General features: G+C 36.0%; 2 protein-coding genes across 2 annotated transcripts; both read right to left on the reverse strand.

Moving 5' to 3' along the window:
- Positions 1-737: 737 nt before the first annotated feature.
- LOC110171407 (phospholemman-like) lies at positions 738-12739 on the reverse strand. The gene is made up of 8 exons (XM_020937113.2): positions 11720-12739; positions 4653-4709; positions 3261-3293; positions 2936-2965; positions 2782-2856; positions 2663-2699; positions 2543-2586; positions 738-1486 (listed from the first exon to the last, which is right to left on the reverse strand). Exons 2-8 carry the CDS (start codon positions 4684-4686, stop codon positions 1467-1469), a joined length of 273 nt encoding a protein of 90 aa, XP_020792772.1. The 5' UTR covers positions 4687-4709; positions 11720-12739; the 3' UTR covers positions 738-1466.
- A 5424-nt stretch (positions 12740-18163) lies between these two features.
- On the reverse strand, positions 18164-20643 carry LOC110171840 (uncharacterized). Its single transcript, XM_020937633.2, has 6 exons — positions 20539-20643; positions 19874-19992; positions 19182-19444; positions 18815-18962; positions 18613-18738; positions 18164-18525 (listed from the first exon to the last, which is right to left on the reverse strand). The coding sequence occupies exons 2-6, from the start codon at positions 19953-19955 to the stop codon at positions 18422-18424; spliced, it is 723 nt and encodes a 240-aa protein (XP_020793292.1). The 5' UTR covers positions 19956-19992; positions 20539-20643; the 3' UTR covers positions 18164-18421.
- Positions 20644-20731: the final 88 nt, after the last annotated feature.

The raw sequence follows: 20731 nt of genomic DNA on the forward strand, positions 1-20731 counted from the left end.
GTGCACGAGGTTTTAACAGGAAAAATGTATTGTATCAGTTTGTAGCAGCAGTGCGAATTTCCACCTGTCGCCCCTGGGTAGGTTCATTGATTAATTGTATTTAATTGACCTTAGCTATCAGCTGTTCTTCCTGGAGACCTATGTAGCATGTTTTGGGTTGTGATTACAAATTGTCTTGTGATTATGAGTCGAAGGATATTGCATAAGGTGGACCAGACCACAGCGCCCCCTGGTGTAGCTACAAAAAGCAATCTGACTAACAACCAGCCCATGAGTGTACTTAGGTTATAGTTACATTGAAAGCTTTCCCTGATGTTTTGCGTTGTAGAGTGAGTGAGTGAGTGAATGATGAATGGGAATCAATCTGACATCAAACTTTCGCGTAAGGAAAGTTCGCTTTTGTTTGTGTAGTTAAGGTAGCTAAAGTGCATTTTGGAGTACACCAGTAGATGGGGCCAAAACATTACACAAAAAGGTCATATGTGGCCTAAACATTGCTATCACAGTCATGGAATTTATTTTGTCTACACAGAGGCCTATCCTCTGTCATCGTGTAAATTCATTCAATCTGTAATCTATTATAAGATTCTAAAAACTATTTAAAAGTCATTCCTCTAGTCTAGAATTGTGGTATCTGTATCTGGCATTGTTTTTGTAATAGAGTAGTTTGGATTCTTGATAATACGGCATTACATGTTACTAATTTATTGTATCGTGTAATGAATCAAAAAGAACAATTTGTTTCAACATAATTTTATATAAACATGAACAGTGCAATCCTTTACACCTATCCGAACATATCAAACACATTAGTCTTGATTATCAACAGTATTTCACGGACTGTAGTTTCACACAGGAAAGTGATTAGACGTTCAGAGTCATCTAAAACATCTACATTTAGTTTACAATTCTTAGAGACTATTCTGGCTACTTTTTGGTATAGTTGAACTTTCAATCAACAGAGATCAACCAAAACAAAACATAAACAAAAAAGCATTCACTCTGTTACAGTAAAAGATATTTTTGATAGACAGTTTTGAATAAGATGTTTGCAGACCTTGAAATTTAATAAAGGTAAAACCAAAGTAAGCTTATATTAAGGGTTCCTGTAGGGTATTAAAAATGTGTATTTTAATACACCTAAGTACAACAGTTGGATTTTGTTCCTGTATATGTTATTATTTATAGTAGCTGTGAAGAACTGTCTAAAACAGTAATTCTTATATTATTAAAATTGGCATTGGAACATTAAAAGGCTATTATAATTTATGCCGATAAACCCACAGAAACCCTCATATTGCTTGACTGTTGCTCCAAAAAAAAAAAAAAAAAAGCGCAGGTCTCTACACGGGCTCTGCACTATACTTCCTTGTTTACCTCCTATTGCTTCCAACCAAAGTTTTAAAAAAATGCATTAGTTACTTCTGCCTTGATTGCAGGTCTGTGAAGCCAGGAGTGGTGCACATTTAGCAGTCACAAGCACGACCTAGAAACACAAAATTGTGCAAAGTTAAATATGATACTACAATCCTCCAACTCCATTGGTTTGTCCGTATGCTGCATTTTGTGTACATATATTTTGATAGTTTAATGTGTAAAATAAAGGCCTCAATAGATCTTTTCATAAAGATGTATTCACGTTAATATTAATATAATTTAAGCTACGTAGCCCAGTTTTGAAATAGCAAATGGAGAAAAGAGATGTTTTTTTCACATGGTAAAGAGAAGCAGGCCTCAGAATCTAATCTCAGTGTTCAACATTCAACTCAGCATTCCAGATTTGTGACTGATAAAATTGTATCTAATTAGATGCAGACAGTGCACAGTAGACTGCTTTTACAATATACTGAACCTACACTGAAATAAATCCCCTTTTTTACAGTCCTACTACAAGAATAGAAACAGGAGCAAAAGCTCTCCCACCGCTACATCTTCCAGGCACCCTGAGCCTCAGCACCTGTTATACTGCATACATTTAGATACATTTAGAAATGCACGGGTAGTTTCCATAATGTAACTGTCTGTGTTTACACTTAACAAATGGACAGGGCAAATATAACTTTTGACTTTAGAATTATGAAAAGTGTCATTTCAAAATCAAATATCTACCACTGGTACTAGAAAGGTTGCATAGGTAGCATCATATTAATGTATCCAATTAATAAATAAATACACCAGTCATTAGAGTATATAGTTTTCTTTTTTTCTCTATCTTTATTTATACAGGGAAAGTCCAATGAGGATACCAGACTCTTTTGTTGTGAGCATCCTGTTTAGACAATACAAACAAAACAATAATAACAACTGCAGAAGTCCATTTCATTAGAAACAAGGGCAGTTGTGACTATGAATGTCACCAGAATATTAAAATACAGTAGTGGCACAATCAAATTTTGCATGTCCTTGAAATGTAATCCATTTTTGAAAAACAAAACAACAGAAAGCTTTTTTTTTTCATTGTTTCAGTTCTATATCCCCCTGTTTATATTTACAGTGAAACATGTGAAAAAAAGTATTAAAACATAAAAAGATTGTCACCCACCTTGATCATTGAGCATCTGCTGTGCATTGCTTCCTGTCCTCCTTCTAAAGAATTAGAAATGGGGGAAAAATAGTTACAAAGATAAATGTTTAATTTGTTATGTTTGCACAATAGTGTTACCTCTTGTTCTGATTGAACTTGCACCTGCAGTGACCACCTGGAAAAAGAACATGTGGTCATTATGTGTACCTTAGGGATAAAAAGTTCAGTTCTAATTCATAATGTAATAATTTTCTTACTGAGCAGAATAGTAATGCCAATGAGACAAAGGACAGCAGCAAGGATCAGGCCCCCAACACGCAACTCGTGATAGTCTATAAGAAGACACAACAGAATAAATCAGCTGCATTAATTTAGGATGATACAACAACATAAAAAAATTAAATACATTACCAAATGTGAATGGGTCATCTTCAGGGTGGGCTATAGAAAGAATGGGAAAGAGCATTATATAATGGTTGTAACCGTATAAAAAATGTTCAGGAGTTTTTGAGCAACTCAACAGAATATGTAAAAGATAACAGTTGAAAAGCAATAAACCCAAAGCCTTAGTTGATATCCTAGTAAATCATTCACATCATACATCAATATGCCTCTATGTAAAATAAACCCAGAATACACTTTGATCCTTATTTTTGGATTGTTCCCCACATTTACTTTTGTTACTTTTGGTATTGACTGCAAGAAGATACATTCAAAACATTAGTAACAGACTTACCCTTTTCTTCTTCTGCATAGACAAGTGACAAAACTATAAAAGACACAGAAGATATGTGTTAATTGATAAATGTAAACAATAATAGGTCTTCAATTAGGGCTTAACGTATTTAAAGCTTGGTAAAGCTAATCATTCTATATATGTGAATGTCTATATTTCTTGGATTATCAGACTAGACCTTTAAATACATTTATTTCTTCAGTATGTCCCTGCAGCGAAGAGGCAGTCTGTCACCACCAGGACTATAAGGAAGTGGAGTCAGGAAGACAGCCAGGCCCTTCAGAACTGCTTTGAGACCACAGACTGGGATGTGCTCTGCCAGCCCCATAAAGACAACATCGTCAGCACAGTGGACTGTGGAACAGATTACATCTACTTCTGTGAGGATACAGTCAACCCCACAAGAAGCCTACAATAGGGAGTTGGAGGTAAAACTCCAACAAAACAACACCAGAGACGTTTGAAAGGAGATGAAGGCCATCACTGTTTTTAACACCAAAAGCAAGCAGCAAAACAATTGCCCAGAAAGGCAAAATCTATTCAGTTTCACATCCCCTGGCACCCCCATCTCTATACTCCCATACGCCCAATCACATCTCAACACAGAACACCCAGATGGCCATTCACAAGCCCATCACCTCTGCTCCCATACTCCAGCCCCCATGGAGGAACCCAGCTCAGTGTCTCTGTCACCTGCACAGGTGAGAAGGCAGCTGGAGAAAGTTAATTTAAGTCTCCTGTACCATACCAAGTCACTAAGTGACTTACTGATGCTGGGTGAATAGCATCAGTAAAAGGGCCATCAGATGGATTGACAAACTGATCTGTAAAGCTGGTCACGTGATCGGCTGTGAGCTGGAGACATCGCAGGGAGGGACAGGAGGACACTGGACAAACTGCTCTTCATCATGGACACTCCTGCTCACCCACTGCATGAGTCTATAGAGGGTCAAAGGAGCTCATTCTCCAACAGGCTCCTACAGCTCCGCTCAAACAGTGAGATACAGGACTACACTCATACCATACTCCATACAACTTTACAACAACTCACCCTTATGTAACAGATAACCCTATGTCCTGTCAATCATTATTTCATCTTTGTATTATTTCTCTTTATGACCTCTTGTGTATAGCTGAGATATATTTGTATTTCTATATTAAATTTTTACTTGTACATATTCATACAGTTGTGCTTTATTTGACTCCAATCTCTTGTTATTTTTGCTACTTATTTTTAATTTATTATTACCATTTATTATAATTTATATTTTGCTCTTTATTATTATAATATATTTTGATATATGATGATCATGTGGATGAATAAAGTTTATCTAAGTCTATGTCTGTTTACAAATATTGGATATACTCAACACGATGTGAGTGTTAACTTACTTGTCATCAACACCAATGTGATAATTCTCAACATTTTCAGTCTTAAGCCTTGAAAACCTAAAAAACAGAAATACAAATTAATGTAAATACAAACATACAAAACATTTTATAAAAAGCTGAGATTTTACATCTATTTTCTTTGTGATATGTACTTTGAGTCAAATATTCAAGCAGATAACAAGCCTCCAGTGATGCACGCTTGTGTTTACCTGTGTATGTAAACACTCAAGCATAGTCGAAGTCGAAGGCTCATTTGCAAGTGGCTTCTTATATTATTCTGGGGTAGATACCATCAACTCTCTGCCCTATAGCCCAAATAAGAGCATTTCAAATAAGTGGAATCTGGAAGCAGGGTTGTACTGGCACCAGCTGGCAGAGGCAACAAAGAGATGATTCAACAGAGTTTTCTACAGAGCAATAAAGAGTATCTAGTGACAACCTCATGCTTTTCTGTCTGAGACCAATAAGACATAAAATTACATTTGTGATCTGGTTGTGACAGTTTTTTCGTGGTCAGGTCCTTGTTAAATCCTAGCCTATTACTGATTTACGTATGATCTTGTGTGTTATGATGTAATGATGTTCTCTCTCATTAACGGCATATAACCCCTGAGGTTTGGCATAGAGGGCAGCAGCAGACGAAGCAGAAGCTCTGGGAGGAGACAAACCCTGTGGATCTACAGTGATTTTCCATTGGCTGCACTTTCCACTCAGCATGCTACAGTCATGAGCAAACATGCCCCGTGCCCACAACAGGATGGCACAAGCACACACGAGGAGGGGTTGGGAAAACAGACATAAGACAGAGAATGTTACCATGTGTGTATTTACTAAAAGGTCTTTTCAATATGTGAAAAGACAAGTCAAGTGTTTATTGCTACATGAATGCAACAATAAGCTCCTACTTAAGTTAAAGAGGTCAAAGTTAAGGTAAAGAGGTCAATTAACTAAACCTGAACCCTTTTTTCCTATTTGTAATATTTTGAATCATGACATAAAATTAAACACCTCAAATTGTATTTTAATTAAGACAAATAAAGTTACACCAATTTTTTTTTTTTTGTTGTTTTTTTTTACAATACAAGTAACGTTTAGTAATTAGGCAGGATCTAGTTTAATTTCTATTGGTATTTAGGGGGGGAAAAAGACAAGACAAGGATGCTACTCTCTGTAACTCTCTCCAGAGCAACCCATGCCGAAGCAGGGGGAATGTAGAGGATGGGAATGGAGCCAAAACCATTACAGAGAGGGCTCACCTCAAAATAAAGACACCCAGACAGAGAGGAGCTGTAAGGAGTGGAGTGGATGACAGAATAGAGAGAAATGACCCAAAGAGAGTGAGGGAGAATCCATCCATTTTAAAAGAATCATTTTCAGTATATTGTACGCTAAAACTATAAAACAATAAGGGCACGCTGTAACTTTTCTGGTGGAGCGTCTGTTATCTCTCCATAGAGACATTTTTGTATGCCTGGAATGTCCTAGAGGATGTGTTTAAACTCACTCCAAGGAGACAAGGTCAAACCACCACACCAGGTTATGGGTCAGACCTGAGACGACCCTACTCACAGTAAGAATTATTTTTCAAGGTACAGTATTGTTTTAACAATAAAAAAGACAGTATGTTTAATGCCATGTTAAACATGCCAGGCATAACAACAACATCTCCATGGAGACAATCAAGCAGCGACCATCCCAACAGAAAGGTTACATCATAGACTGTACAATAGAAATACAGTAAGAGAGTGTGATGTCCCCCATAGAGTTCAGTTGCAAGCAAATGAAGTTCATTAGCTATTGGAGATAGCTGGGACTGTAGATTATGATGCGATGTACTGTACTGATGTACTTTACCCACACAATACTCCAATCAGAGAGGAAAGACGAACACAGGAATGGATTTGAGGAGCTTTAATGCCCTTTATTGTATCTTTCTGTTTGTCTAGCCTTTCATCTGACCTATCTATAAGCACATTTAAATCATATTACTAAATGAAAATTACACATATAATCAGTCTATGAATAACTGTTAAACAGTTTACATCAACAGTCATGTAAATTAATCAAGTTAATAAATTTAATTAGCATCAGAACATTACATATCAATTAAAAAAACACCACCTCTATCACAGACACAGACTTAGATAGGTTAAAGGTCATGATCAGTAACAGCATTACCATGGTACCAGTAACAGCGTTACCATGGTGCTCCCAAGGACCCCTGAGCTGCCCAGGAATGCCTGATCTAAAAAACTGTTACTAAACTAACAGTTATACTGGGGAATTTACAACACTAGCAGTTACATCTGCTAATCTGCAGCCATGAAGCACAGGTGGCTTGGCACTGGGTGGGCACTTAGCAACATTATTAATGTTCATATCTTAATTTAGGGACAAAACAGTGAAGTAAAAACTACAGGATAAACCAACTTTTTAGGACCAAAATGCCTGACAGCACCAACAGTTACAAAGAGAGGGTGAAGATTTTTCAATAGAAGTAGGGCTGGGCGATATGACCAAACAATACAATCTGGATTTTTTTTGCACACATTGAACGGTTACGATTTTGATTGCTTTTAAGTCAGAGCAGGGACTGCTCGTCTTTCAAACTGTGGAAACTCTTTACAATTTAATACTTATCATATCCTATTATTTAAGAAATTGTAATGTGCCTTCAATTATATTAATATAGCTGTGTAACTGTTATTGTATAATAACAATAGTGACTGAATAATGCTCTGTAAAGTGTCTTTGTGACAAATGTCTGTGAAAAGCGCTATATAAATAAATACTTACTTACTTACTTATTATTAAAAACTCAAAGGAGCCACTTCAGGCCCATGCCCAACTATTTGGAATGAGGAGGGAAGCGTATTAGCTATGTCCTCTTATACATATATATATATATATATATATATACACACACACTCTATGAGCACCTTTAAAATGTATTATCTTGAGATAATATGCAATAATTAAAGATTTTATTCCAAATCTGAAATCTTCAGAAGTTGAGTAACCCATAAACTGAGAAACTGACCATGTGTTTTACAGATGTAGATCAAAGATTGTAAAGTAAAGCAAATATTGGTTTAAGGTGCAGCCCAAAGGTATGTACTATGTGTAAACAAATGACAATGTTGGAGGCTTGAACACCCTTGCATTCAGGAGCAGACTGACTACAACTTGAAACAGAAGCACTTAAACTAAGATGGATTTGTTCTGTTTTAGGCCTTCACTGTGCAAAATTTCTTTCTCCAACGAGTCCACAACAACATTGCCTAGGGTCACCGTGGAAAACATGACTCATGTGAATGTTCTGAACCTCTTTTTTTATTTTTAACAGCTAGTTTTTGTATCCCCTTTTCAGACTGCTTTTGCCCTACCCACATTTCTCTCTGTGCTACTCCAGTCTACCTCTATAAATCATCTGTATAAAGCTCTCTTGATTAAAACAGCAACTCCACGCCTCTCCTGTTTTGATCAAACTTGTGCTACTCTAATCCTCCCAGTCTCCTTTTTTCAAGTCCATTCCTGCTCTTCTGTATGTCCTTGGCTCACCTCCTTCCTCTTTGTTAGGTCTGTTTCACTCATTCACATCAAGCATCCTCTTTTTAAAAACACTCTTCCTGAAAATACAAAGTTGACTCCTTAGTTTCCCTTTATACTTGAACTGCCCCAATTATTAGACAAACGAGGCTTATTCCATCAAAAATGCATTTTTACTGAATAACCCTCTACTTAGATAAGTAAATTACATATTTGTATTTTTCTGCTTTAAAAATAAGTCAATTTAATAGACATTATTTTGTTTATATTTTACCAGTAAATAATAAGAAGTAAAAGGAAGGTAAATTATCCCTTAGTTAAAGGTCCTATATTACACAAAATTTACTCTTGTGAGCTTTTAGCCATGTTAGAACTTTAGTACCTTATCAAGATTTGTGTTTTGTTCACACATTTGAATAATCCTTAAATATTAGCTTGTCTACATCTCCAAAGCTTAAAATGCTCTGCTCCACCTTGTGATGTCATGAAGCAGTAGTTTTCAAGTTAACAGCTACCTTTTAACTTTTGTTGAGAAGAGATGGGAAATTTCCATGTTGAAATTATCCAAATTATTCTTGTGAACATGTATGAAGCTTAAAAACACAGTGGAGCACTTTGCATGACAATCACAAGGTGGAACATAGTGTTTTCTGTCTGTTTGTGTGTTAAACATGTGTTGAAGAAACAAGATATATTTCGATCAAGAAACGTTATAACATAGATCTGAAATTAGTGCAATAGGGCCATTTAAGAAATATAATTGTTTTACCAACAAGTCATGGCCCTTGAGGTTTTAAACTGAGAGATTATTTTGTCACATAATTTTATTTGTATAATACATTTATATCAACCATACAAAGCTGCACCAAACTTTTGTCTAGTTCGAAGCTGAGTTTACTTTGACGTTCACATTCAAAGTTAATTGTATGCTCCATGTTACTGTAGCATCCAAACTATTTATGTGACTAACTCAAGCAGTGTATGTTTTTCCAATGGACCACCCACCTCCCACACTGGACATAGGGCTCTGTGTTCCTGCTACTACAAAGACAGCTGCCCATTTTAACAGGAATGTTTTATTCCTAAATTAGCCGTGCCAGATTCCTCTGTTACACACTACCTTTATGAGGTATGACAATCAACAGACTGTGACAGCTTAAAAGTGCTTGCAACTTTTATTACAGAATCGATACTTAAAAATAGGGTTTAACTGAGTTCAAAGCAAAAACCAATAGCAACCTTGTATTTCCCACATGTTACAAATGTAAAAATCTTCTATCATTTTTCATTTTGAAGTACCACAATCCTGACAGCAAGCTGGTTGAAACTAGAATTTTGTTGATAAACTTCGTGGTGTTTCTATGGATAATGGTACGATAGGAAATTGATAAAAAATATAGCCTATTCATGGTTTGCAACTATAAATAATTTAACTTGTCACACAACTCATCATGACTTAGCTGTGATTGCCAATACATGGGATCACTGCTGTGAATCCAAACAATTACAGAAACAAACCTTAGGGACATGGCATGGCAATAGCAGCCTAGCAACTAGTATTTTGTATTGCCTTTAGTAGCAAAGACAAGCAGAAAGTATGTAGACACAGGGAAATGAGGAAGTGAATAATACGTAGACTAGAAGAAAAAAATCCCTTTGGACATATTGTGGTAAAAAAAAAAAAAACAAAAAAAAAAAACAGAAGAAAGAATTTAAGCCTAAGGGGAGAGAGTCGATAACAGTTGGGACACAGTGGAATAGAGGAGCACCATTATAAAAGAGGCAGGAGAAGAGTGGAGCATACTAGAGCTCTGAGTCACTTTGGTAACTGCAACAGGCTAACACTGAGCAGCTAACTGTCCCACATGGGGAGAAGCATTTGTTTAAGTCCCTTCTTTTCAATTTGTAGTTTTATCGTATTGTAACACTATTCTTTCTGACTGTTTTTGTATGCTTCATTGTGAGTGGATTGAGATAATGAGTTGATTGAGATAGTAAGGCATTGCAGTGTATGTTTATTTCATTGACTACTCTATACAGCCAACATAAAACAGATTTTACTCTTGAGTATGTAAGCCTATAGCCCATCAGGATAATGCAATTAGGCTTCGGGGTATTTTGTCCTTGTCGTTTTCCCCTTTAATCAAGTGCTTTTTACAATAATAATCTAACATTTTAGCTACTTGTCTCTCACTTCACGAGCTCAACGTACAGAGAAAATAAATGGTTGTAGTACTAGTACATGGAAATCAATGAGTTGTTGTGGAAGTTTCTATATTTACTTGTGCTATGGTGGAAATCTGAGTAGAGGGCACCTCCTAAAAGCTTTCTCTTCTGGCCATTCCATTTGATTGTTTCTCTCACTCACAACCTTTTTTAAGACCTGAGTCACGTGATGCGATGGGGGAAAGATGAGGAGAGGAAACTCATTTGACAAAGCAAAGTCACAGTAATCGTTTGGTCTATGTCCTTATGAAACCAATGTGACCTCCAGTTGGATTCTAAAAACACTGTAGTCTGAATCCACACAAAACAATGCACGAGTTTTCTGGTGGAGAGGAGATTCCACATTCACAGTAAGAATTAATGCTTTCAATGCAAGTTTTTTTTTTTTAGAAATAAAAACACCTGTAATAGAATAAATGCAAGGTAGATACATTTAACGCCATACAGGGAACATACCAGAGAAAGGCCAGACATCTCCATAGACAAGCAGGTCCAAACCAGAAATGTTACATACTGCCCTTTAAACATATATGATGAACCTACTTAAATGCATTGTCCAGTGCTGAAAGAATCATTAAAGAAAATACATTTGTAGCCCATTTTTTTTATACAGAAGATGGTATAGAATACATTATTTCTCTAAGCTTTACATTATGCTATGTTACAATTGGATTGTTGAGTCCAGTTCAAGGAGAAATTAAATGAGGACCTGATCCATTTGTTCTTCAGTCAGCAGCATAGCATAGTTCAGTTGTCTGTTTTTGCCCTTGTCATGTTCTGTCCCAGTGCCATTTGAGCAGGTCCAACCAATATCACAGCTGCCCTTTTATCAGCTGGACATTTCATACTGAGCTCGCCCAACAGAGGGGTGTGAATAATGCAAAATTCACTTAATCGTATGCTCTTATACAAGAATAATAAGGAAATCTAAAAAAGAATACATAGCGCACGGCCAAAAACACAAATCCAGGTTGATGTCTAAACATTAACTGAAATGTAAACTTTTGTGGCTTACTCACCAAAAAGTGGATGTAATCATTTCTAATTATAATGTACTACCTAGTTTTTCATTTGCACAGTTTTGAATCTTCATAGTACAAGATGGTGGATAGGACACTTTGTCATCTTAAATTTATCAAGCCACGCTTACATCACCCACACGGAGACAATTTGACTAAAGAATGAACACAACTTTACAACTTCAAGAAGCTACTATGCTGACGCCCAAAACGTCATTAAACTTGTTTCAAAAATCATAAACGCAAAAATCATGCCTTTTGTCGCAGACTTACCCCCGTAAGTAAACCTCAGCCAGCAGCGTCAAAATCTCTCTCCCTCACAGGATGTAACTGCGTGCGTAAGGCGCCAACACCCTTCTACACTGTTACATTCAACAGGTTGGCTTGGTTTTAGCTCAAGGGGCCGAGTAATAACTGAGGGAGTCCGGCTACAAAGTCCTGATCTGGAGTCAGTAGAGTTCGCTTCGTTCACGAGTGTAGTAAGTAAAAGTCTACGCGCGCAGAGGGGCGTACGGCTGATCTGGGGTCAGTATTGAACTGGAGGAGGAGCTGGAGTTTATACTTTGGTTGTCGGGAACGATTGCAGGGAAATTTCCACTGTTATTTGCATAGCCTAGATGGCAATGGGACGTTATCGGGTAAAGTGACAAAGAACAACAACGATAGTAAAGGAAAATGCAAAGTTTAGTTTGAGCACGGTAGGTTTTATTTAGGCCTTGGGCATTTGGTACTTTCTTTAAAGATAAATCCAGCAAAATTACATATAGGTACACAGATTAAAAAGCTTAATACAAGAATTAGTCTAACACATGTGTAGACTACTAGCTACTAGCTCTAGCTAATGAGACAATCACTAGTATACCACTGGTTTCTACTATAGGCCTATTGAACAGGAACATAACATAACAACGCAAACATAGATTGGATATTCCAATTTCAAGACTATATGTTTTGATCAATTCAATGTACAGTGTTGCATAAAGCAATAAAATTTGCCAATAATGCATGAAACCTAGGCCTACTTCTAATTGCAAAATGTGAATAAAAGAGCTTCAAAGTTATTTCAAGTAGCCTATGGACAACACATATTTTTCCGTCTTTGATTTACAGTCTAAAATAAATTAGTGAAGCTATAGAGATTTTTACTGGAGCATTTTCTTATCAGCTGTCTGTTTGCGCACGTCTTTACAGGTGGCATCATGTCATCCCCCCTCCTTCCCATCACCCACCCTCTTTTTGTCTTAACGCGTTTTTCCTGGCTCGAACCGGTCTGTCTGGTCAGGTGCGCTATCAAATTTCATCATCTTCTACTTTTCTGTTTGAAAGGAGAGGAAAAACACAAGAGGACAGGACAGCAGTTAGTACAACAGATTGTGAAGGTGAGACAAAAATGAGGGAGAATAGCATGCAGTGATGGATTAATTCAAAATCTGATCCTAATTAAATGGATTACTGCAACTTCAAATGCTACTACTACAACTGTAGTGCTGCTACTTGTTCTGGTCCTGTTAGCACTACTGCACTAGAACTGGTCGGCTACTAATACTTTTACCAACACTGCTGCAATGATTGATAGACTGCTACTGATGCTACTGCTTGACCAATACTATGACTGCTACTACACAAACATACAACCACAAATGCAGCTATGCCTACTACTATTACTGCAAAGATTTCATTGTTCTTAATGGTCAAAATGGCAATAGAATTAAAAAAAAAAAAAAATATATATATATATATATATATATATATATATATATATATATATATATATATATATATATATATATATATATAAGTTTCTAGATCTTAGATTCTTAACACTCCACCACAGTTACTTGAAAGTGTTAAATTCTTACTTCAAGGGAACTCTGTTGCACTTGTGATCTGCCAAAATGAAGAAAAACAAGCATAAGGACACATGCTGGTGTGTTGGGTTTCTGTCCAAATACAGCTATGGTGTGTGACTTTCTTTCACTTACAAATGATGATTCCAATTCCTCCAGCAATTAGCAAGCAGGCAAAAACCAGGCCCCCAATTCGTAACCTTTCATAGTCTGGTAAATAAAGATGTATGTGTTTTAGATGTTGCATAGTTACATAAGCATCAGTTTCAATATTTGTAGTCGGAAATATGTGCACCACCATATAGCCTACTGTAAATATTATACTTACTGTAAACAAAGGGATCTGCCAGATTTGAAAAGCAGCAACAAGAGATAAAAGCAACAATAAATAAAGAATTAATCAGTTTACAATGCAACAACAGTTTTACACAGATTATTACTATGTACTGTGTTATTGTGAAATATTGGCCTTACTTGCTTCAGTTTCCATAAAAAGGGCAAAGAGGGCTGCACAAAATAAAATTAACATGCAATAAGAATGTATTATATCAATGCAACAATATACAAAAATACTTTTGCTTTTGCTTGTTGTGTTTCTTACCTGTCAGCAATGTCACAAAACCAAGCCTCCCCATGGTTAATATAGACCTGAAATTACAATAAATAAATAAATAAATAATGAAAGTAAAAGATTTCATAACTTAAAAATAATTTAACTTGCATTACATGCTTTAAGATTTATATTTTAGTTGCAGGATCTCATCAACAGGGGTGCATTGTGGGTGTTTAGAGAGTAAACAGTGGATGAAATTTTGTCATGGGACAAAACTCAGAAGGTTTTTACACAACTTCACAATCTAGATTTTTATCTCAGCCTCTGGGTATGTCGGTATGAGACCATTAAGTATTTTCTCATTTAAATATTTAACTATTAACAGTAGTTAAAGTAGTGTTGCATTAACTTGAAGTTTTATGACAACTAAGTATAATTTAATGATTCTTTTCAACAGCGCAAACATCAACCTTTACCTGTAATGATCAGGTCAAGGAAAGTTGTTGTTACTTATCTACAATTATAAGTTAAAAGGCTTTTGAATGTATTGCCTATTGAGGCCAACAAATGGTTACACAGAGACTAGATGTATGTATGTAATCCCACCCAAATTTCAATAATACATTATTTGCACTTACCTGAGCTACTGATGATGCAGACGACCGTGACTAAAGGTTCACTGTCAGGACTAAAGTGCGTCTTGATGTTTTTAGCTGATTTGATATTTGCAGCTCCTCCTTTTTGTTTCAAATAAAAACATTTGTGCAGTGGAACAGTGCTTGAATTTGTATGATGGCTCTACCCTGTTTATGTACATAGAAGAGGCCACTGTCAGTGTTATGGCATAAACAACAGTGTGCACTTATCAACTTAAAGGAATATTCTCAAATTCACTGTAAAGTCAAACAACTGAACTTTTTATATGAAAATATTATTTGAAACACAAGAATTGAATGATAGACAAGCATATTTGTAATAGTTAGAAACTATGTGAAACAATTGCCTTTACAAATTGTAGAGTCTGCTAAAGATGTTTTTCCCCTTCAGGAATAGTTTTACAAAGTACTTTTTCTTCAACCTTAAGTTTTATAATTTGGAAGTAATATCTTTTTTCTTATTATTTATTTATTTTATTTTTTTTACCTCTTCTGTTGTTTGTAAAATATATACCATCACAATTGTGCAGTATGTTAAGTTCTGCTTTGTTTGGTTGTAGGATGAAAAAATAAGTCTTGTATTTACAATTAGAACAATAGACTTTGCCATTTCTTGCTCATGTTCTGATTTCCCTTTCTCCACCTCTCTGCCAGGTGTCTAGGTAACTCCATCTGTGTTAAAGGGTTCATGTTGACCTCATGGTTGACAGACATTTTCCTTTTGTAAGTAGGGCTCACATACTTCATCTTCAGATTATCAGAGCACATCTGATGAACCACATAAATGACCTACTGTGTTTGCAAACATGAATATTAAGGCTAATAAGAGTAAAATTGTGTACTGTAGATAACATAAGCTTATATGGTCCATTTTAACAGTAGCTTCAAGAAACATCACAAAATTTAGTTTCCTTTTGTTTCTTTTGTGATTACGTTTTATCGATATTATGAAGAAAACCAAAACTATGTTGTGAACAGGCTCACTCTTGCAGTTGTTAGGTGGCTGTGTTTTGGGAGTCTAGAATGGAAGATAAGAATACAGTGGTGAAAGTAGCTATTAATACCTATACAGTCACTCGAAAGGCCTCTTGATAAGTGAGAAAACTCTGGTGACAATGAGACAGACACTGACACTAGTGATAATGGGCAACTTCACAAGAGTCAATGTGGAAATGTGGAAAGAGCTGTTAAATCAGCAATAATAAAATATTGGTAAATATATCTTTTATTATTTTGAATGATGCATTTTTTGACGTGGGGAAAAGACTGAGGTTCAGTAGCACTTTCATGTCTACATAAAGCCTGCTGCAGGTCACTTTGTTCCCTGCCAATGGCATGACACTGACAAAATTAGCCCAGCTCTGAGTGTGTGTGGGGCCTGGTGCTATGGATATAATTTCAAGCTTCAATAGTGATTATACAAACAATTGAGGGGACTTAAATATTTTATGCAATCAACACGTGATCTTTTAGTCTATGTAGGCTAATGTTTAGAGGACATGACATATTTAGATATGACATTATCCCTCAGGCTACAGCACAGGAAGTGCCCAACACCTGCTGTCTGTTATTGAGGCTGTGGTCCTCCTAACAATTCAACTAATCTGAACATGCTATACATTTTTCACATTATGCATTTTTGGGTGCCATGCCACTTCAGGATGTTGAATAAATGCCAAACATCTATAAGTGCTATTAGCACAGTACTATAAGTACAAACCTGCTGTATTTTATGTACTAATTTTTGTTTACTTGCATAATTTCAAGTAACATCACATTTACTTGAAAACATATTTGGAATAGACCTTATTTTCAATGAAGAAAACACTACATATGGGCCTACTCTGCCTTCATATACTAAAATGAATTCTTCACATTTCAGTGTCAGTCAACCATATCAATGCATTTTTATGGAGGAAGTCATAAATGTCTCTTCTGTCAGTTACTGCTTTAATGCCTTGTTTAGCTCATCCCAATCATTAAACTATTGTTGATTTAGTTAACTGTCACAGGACATTGTTCGTTAGAGGTCGTCTCAAACACACAGTGAACAATGCAGGTTATCATGTGTTATGTTATCTGCTTACACACACAGACACACAGAGATTTGCTGACACTTTCAGCACGGGCCTTTGTGATGGTGGCATTTGTGCTGTTTATACATCAACAAGAAGCTGCAGGGCTCAAATGTACACACAAGTCAGTTAAAGGAAAATCACTCACTACATCCAAGTCAAATAAACAATCATTGTTGGTCTATGCATTAAAAATTATGATTTGTTGCCTCTTTTTCAGTGAGGGGTCTATAGTCAATCCTCTCTCAGTAAAAGTGTATGGTTTGGAGGAAGAAGTTTTGCTGTTCTTTGTGTTAATGCAATAAATTTGAAGTCTGTACTCTTTATATTCAAGAAGGTTAATACAAAAAGTTTATTTATTCTATCAACAATTAAAACTTTAATACATGATTTTATACTTTATAATAACTGAAAAACAGTTTGATGATGCCAGATGGTATTTGTAAATTTTAATTGTTTTCATTGGATCAGTGTAAAAGTTTTGTGTATTCTGTGTCTTTTTGTGAATGCCCTGCCTTGGCCCAGAGTTGCAGAAGCTTTGTAGAAAATTCAAATGCAATACATTTTCTTTTACAACTGTATAGTTTGTGGATTTGACTGTTTAAGCATTTCACTTATGCCATTCCCTGTGTTTTGCTCTAGAGAGTGTAGACAGACATCAGAAAGTGTCATGAAGTTGCATGAGGCGTGTGAACAGCTGTGTAAACATGTAGCTCTGTTTCTGTTGTGATTCAGGGTCATTGGAGAGACGCCCCCTGCTGGTGGGCCGCTGCCTGTGTGTGGTGTGTGTGACCTCTGTCAGGTGTCACAACATGAAGGACCAGACGAGCTGATGAACTGAGGACCACAGACGAAGGAATCATTCCTTGACTCAGACAATACTTGTGAGTAAGAGTACAAGTATGAATATGAAGTATAATGCTATTTTTGTTCAGATGTAACTGAGTGGGTAGGTTAGAGTCATACTTTTTATCATCTAATCGCACAATTTGTTCTGACATTTAAAAAAAGACAAGGGCAATGTGGTACAAAAAATTTGCAAAGCTTTATTTTATATTCTAGACATTTAAAAGTTGTTTCATTGTTTTCCCCGGTGCATCAATAAATAACAACATACCTAAAAGGTACTTTTGTTAATGTAGAATTTAAAAATATACGAAACTAAACACAACAAATCAAAGTTAGTGATGGCAAACCAAATGTTAATGAAAAGCAACAACTGATTAAACCCTACATTCACAATAAGTTAAGGTAATATGATCCTATAGCCCTATTTTTCTTTTTTTTTTTTATGTTTATGTTAAAAGGAAAGTAATATAACCCGTTTTGCCACTGCTTACTGCATTATTTATTTCTTACCCATATTTGGCCTATATTCTGTTCTTGCTTGAGTGATTTAAAAGGTTTGTTTTTGGTAGTGACTCTTTTGTGTATGCCTATGTATCAATTGACAATCCTGACCACTGTGTACATCATCTCTTCCAACTGTGTCATTCATGGTGAAGTGTAAAGTTTTGACCACTAGAGGGAGTAACACTGAATTATTAGACTGAAGGGGGAAAAAGTTTTGAAGAAGCACAAATGTACCATCTTTTATTTGATCTTCAGTATACAACATTCTTCATATAGACACAAACACAAGCATAATAAGAGTTCATAGCAGAGTTTTTTTGGGGGGAAATTAGTGCTGTGTGCATATTCTATTTAAAAATAATACAATAAAAAGCCTTCATGTTTTGAGAATTTGTGGAGCCACACTATTTATATTTATATTTATATTTCATTAATAGATGTTATTGGTTCAAAGTATCAGGCTTAACAAGGAATATGGACATGTGTAATCATCAAAGATCTCTCATTTTCTCATTAAGGGTGGGCATAGGAGACGTAGCAGTGGCTTCAATGTTGTCCACGATTTCTGTCATATCTTCTGGTGAGTTGTTTTTACCTAAAGAAAGGAACAATACATTATAAACCATTATAATCTGTATTGAACTTATACAACATAAAATGAAAATGACTTATTTATTCTCACCACTAAAGCAGATACGGAGCCTCTCAGATTTTGTCAGCATCAGGTAGAACAAACCAAACACCGTTACTGTACCGAAAAATCCTCCAATAGCCAGACCAATCAGGAGAGCATCTCCTGAGCCATTATCTGGTAAGAAATAACCTCAACAATAAGTTTAATATTGTTTCATTTCTGGCTAAAAGGCTGGATAAATTAACCTTACCATATACATACAAGTATGCTGTGGGTGCAGCCGGGTGGCCGCTTCGTTGACATACAACTCTTATACCATTGTCTGGTAAAGATGTGCCTTTTAGGACCCACCCAGCCAGCAGCTCTTCTAAATGTACCTGGCAATACCCCTCAAGGGCCTGGAAAGACATTACAAAGTCATGGTACTGTAATGATCTCAATAGATGTCAAGTAAAGGGCATAACTTCCATAGCAAAAATTCATATATGGATATATGAAAATATAATGTATTAAACTGATGTTCAAACTATATTTTTTACAAAGACAAAATTGTCAGTTAGTCCATATACAGTATTTAAGTTGCCTAGATTGTTTTATTATTATTAATGTTCTTTGACCTGTGGTATGTCCTCTATGTGTCCGTTGGGGCAGCTGAGGGTGTAGTTATGAGCACTTCCATAGAAAGTGAAGGTGAGACCCTCAGAGCTTTTGGGGACTCCACACCGGAACTGTGCCGGATCGCCCAGTCCCACCGTTATGTTTGAGGGCAGAGTTAGGTAGCTTTGGGACGAGCCAGGATGCGGTCCTGAGGACGTGGAGGGTGGGACAGAAGCTGAGGGGGAGAGTGTGGTGTTGGAGGAGGGAGTTGTGGTAGTTTGAGCTGAAAAAGAAAAAGGAATTTCATGATGTATTTTGGGTCAACAAACTTTACATCTTTGAGAACGTAGTATGCAGACTAAACAGAGTGATAATCTTGTCATAAAAACATTAATATTAATAACATTATAATTAGCTTTTCTTCTACGACATAAAGCCTTTACAGAAAAAATATGCTGTAGAACCCATGTATTTGGTGTCAAGTTTGTCACTAACTTCAAAAGTGGAAAATCTATTTTTGCACATGAGTAAGTAAAATCTCAGCTGTAGCTTAAAGTTTTTTGGGTTAGCCTACATTTGATATCTTGTATTATACTCTTCACTACATTGCTGCACAATCTTGCCTACAGTGTATTTGAGTTTAATCAGTGAGTTTAATCCGTTTATAGAAAATCTATTTGTAGACTGCAATGTTGTTCTGTGAAATAATTACCTGAGGTGTGTTTCGTGATTTGGAGGATGGCCAGAATCACAAAGATGCTCTTCCTCGCAAACAATTCTGCACCTCTTTCCATATTGATTTGTTCTGTTGGCTCTGATTTGTGTTTAAAACTTTGTGAGCATCAGAAAGAAAAATACGTGTTACCATAGTGACAAACCAAGCATCTTATTTTTACAGTTTATTGTAATTACAGTTTTCAAATATTACAAGTGATATGACAAGGACTCTGCTTTGTATCCTAAGTGCTGCCATATTGTACATATTCTTTACATATTTACCAGAGCTCTCCATCACTTTCCAAGTAGTTCCCCAAAGGGTTTAGATTTTAATTATTGAAATTATGCTGAATAATAAAAAATTTAATCATGACATGCCTATCATCATTGTAAATGTATACTTCAGATGTATAACTCTCTGCACTCTTAAATCCTTAATAACTGTACATACCCCATTTAGAGCTTTAAAAAGCAAAAAGGTAAAAAGCTAGAGATCCCAGTGATATATTTTAGCTTTGTAGATTGTTGAGATAAATATACAAACTACTTATCACAGCTCGTCAACTACAACATCAATATGAATCCTCCTATATGTGTCATTACTGTAATAAAATCTTTAAAAGAGAAAAATTAGTAGATTTAGTATTAAAAGATTAGTACCTGTTTTGGTTTGCTTACATCTTCCTGCAGTCGTGTGGACTGGAAACACTTTACATCTTCCTCATTCACAAGAGTTTGAAACGAGACAAACTGGTCAGGCTTGAACTAGAGACGCTCATTGGAGGCTGCCTGCTACAAATCTCAGGCTTCTCTCTACCCATCAAAGACTGACATACATTCTAACAATACATTG

The sequence above is a fragment of the Boleophthalmus pectinirostris genome, unplaced genomic scaffold (assembly GCF_026225935.1).
Source record: "Boleophthalmus pectinirostris isolate CB_2022bp ecotype Guang Dong unplaced genomic scaffold, ASM2622593v1 HiC_scaffold_6, whole genome shotgun sequence".
NCBI classification, from domain to species: domain Eukaryota; kingdom Metazoa; phylum Chordata; class Actinopteri; order Gobiiformes; family Gobiidae; genus Boleophthalmus; species Boleophthalmus pectinirostris.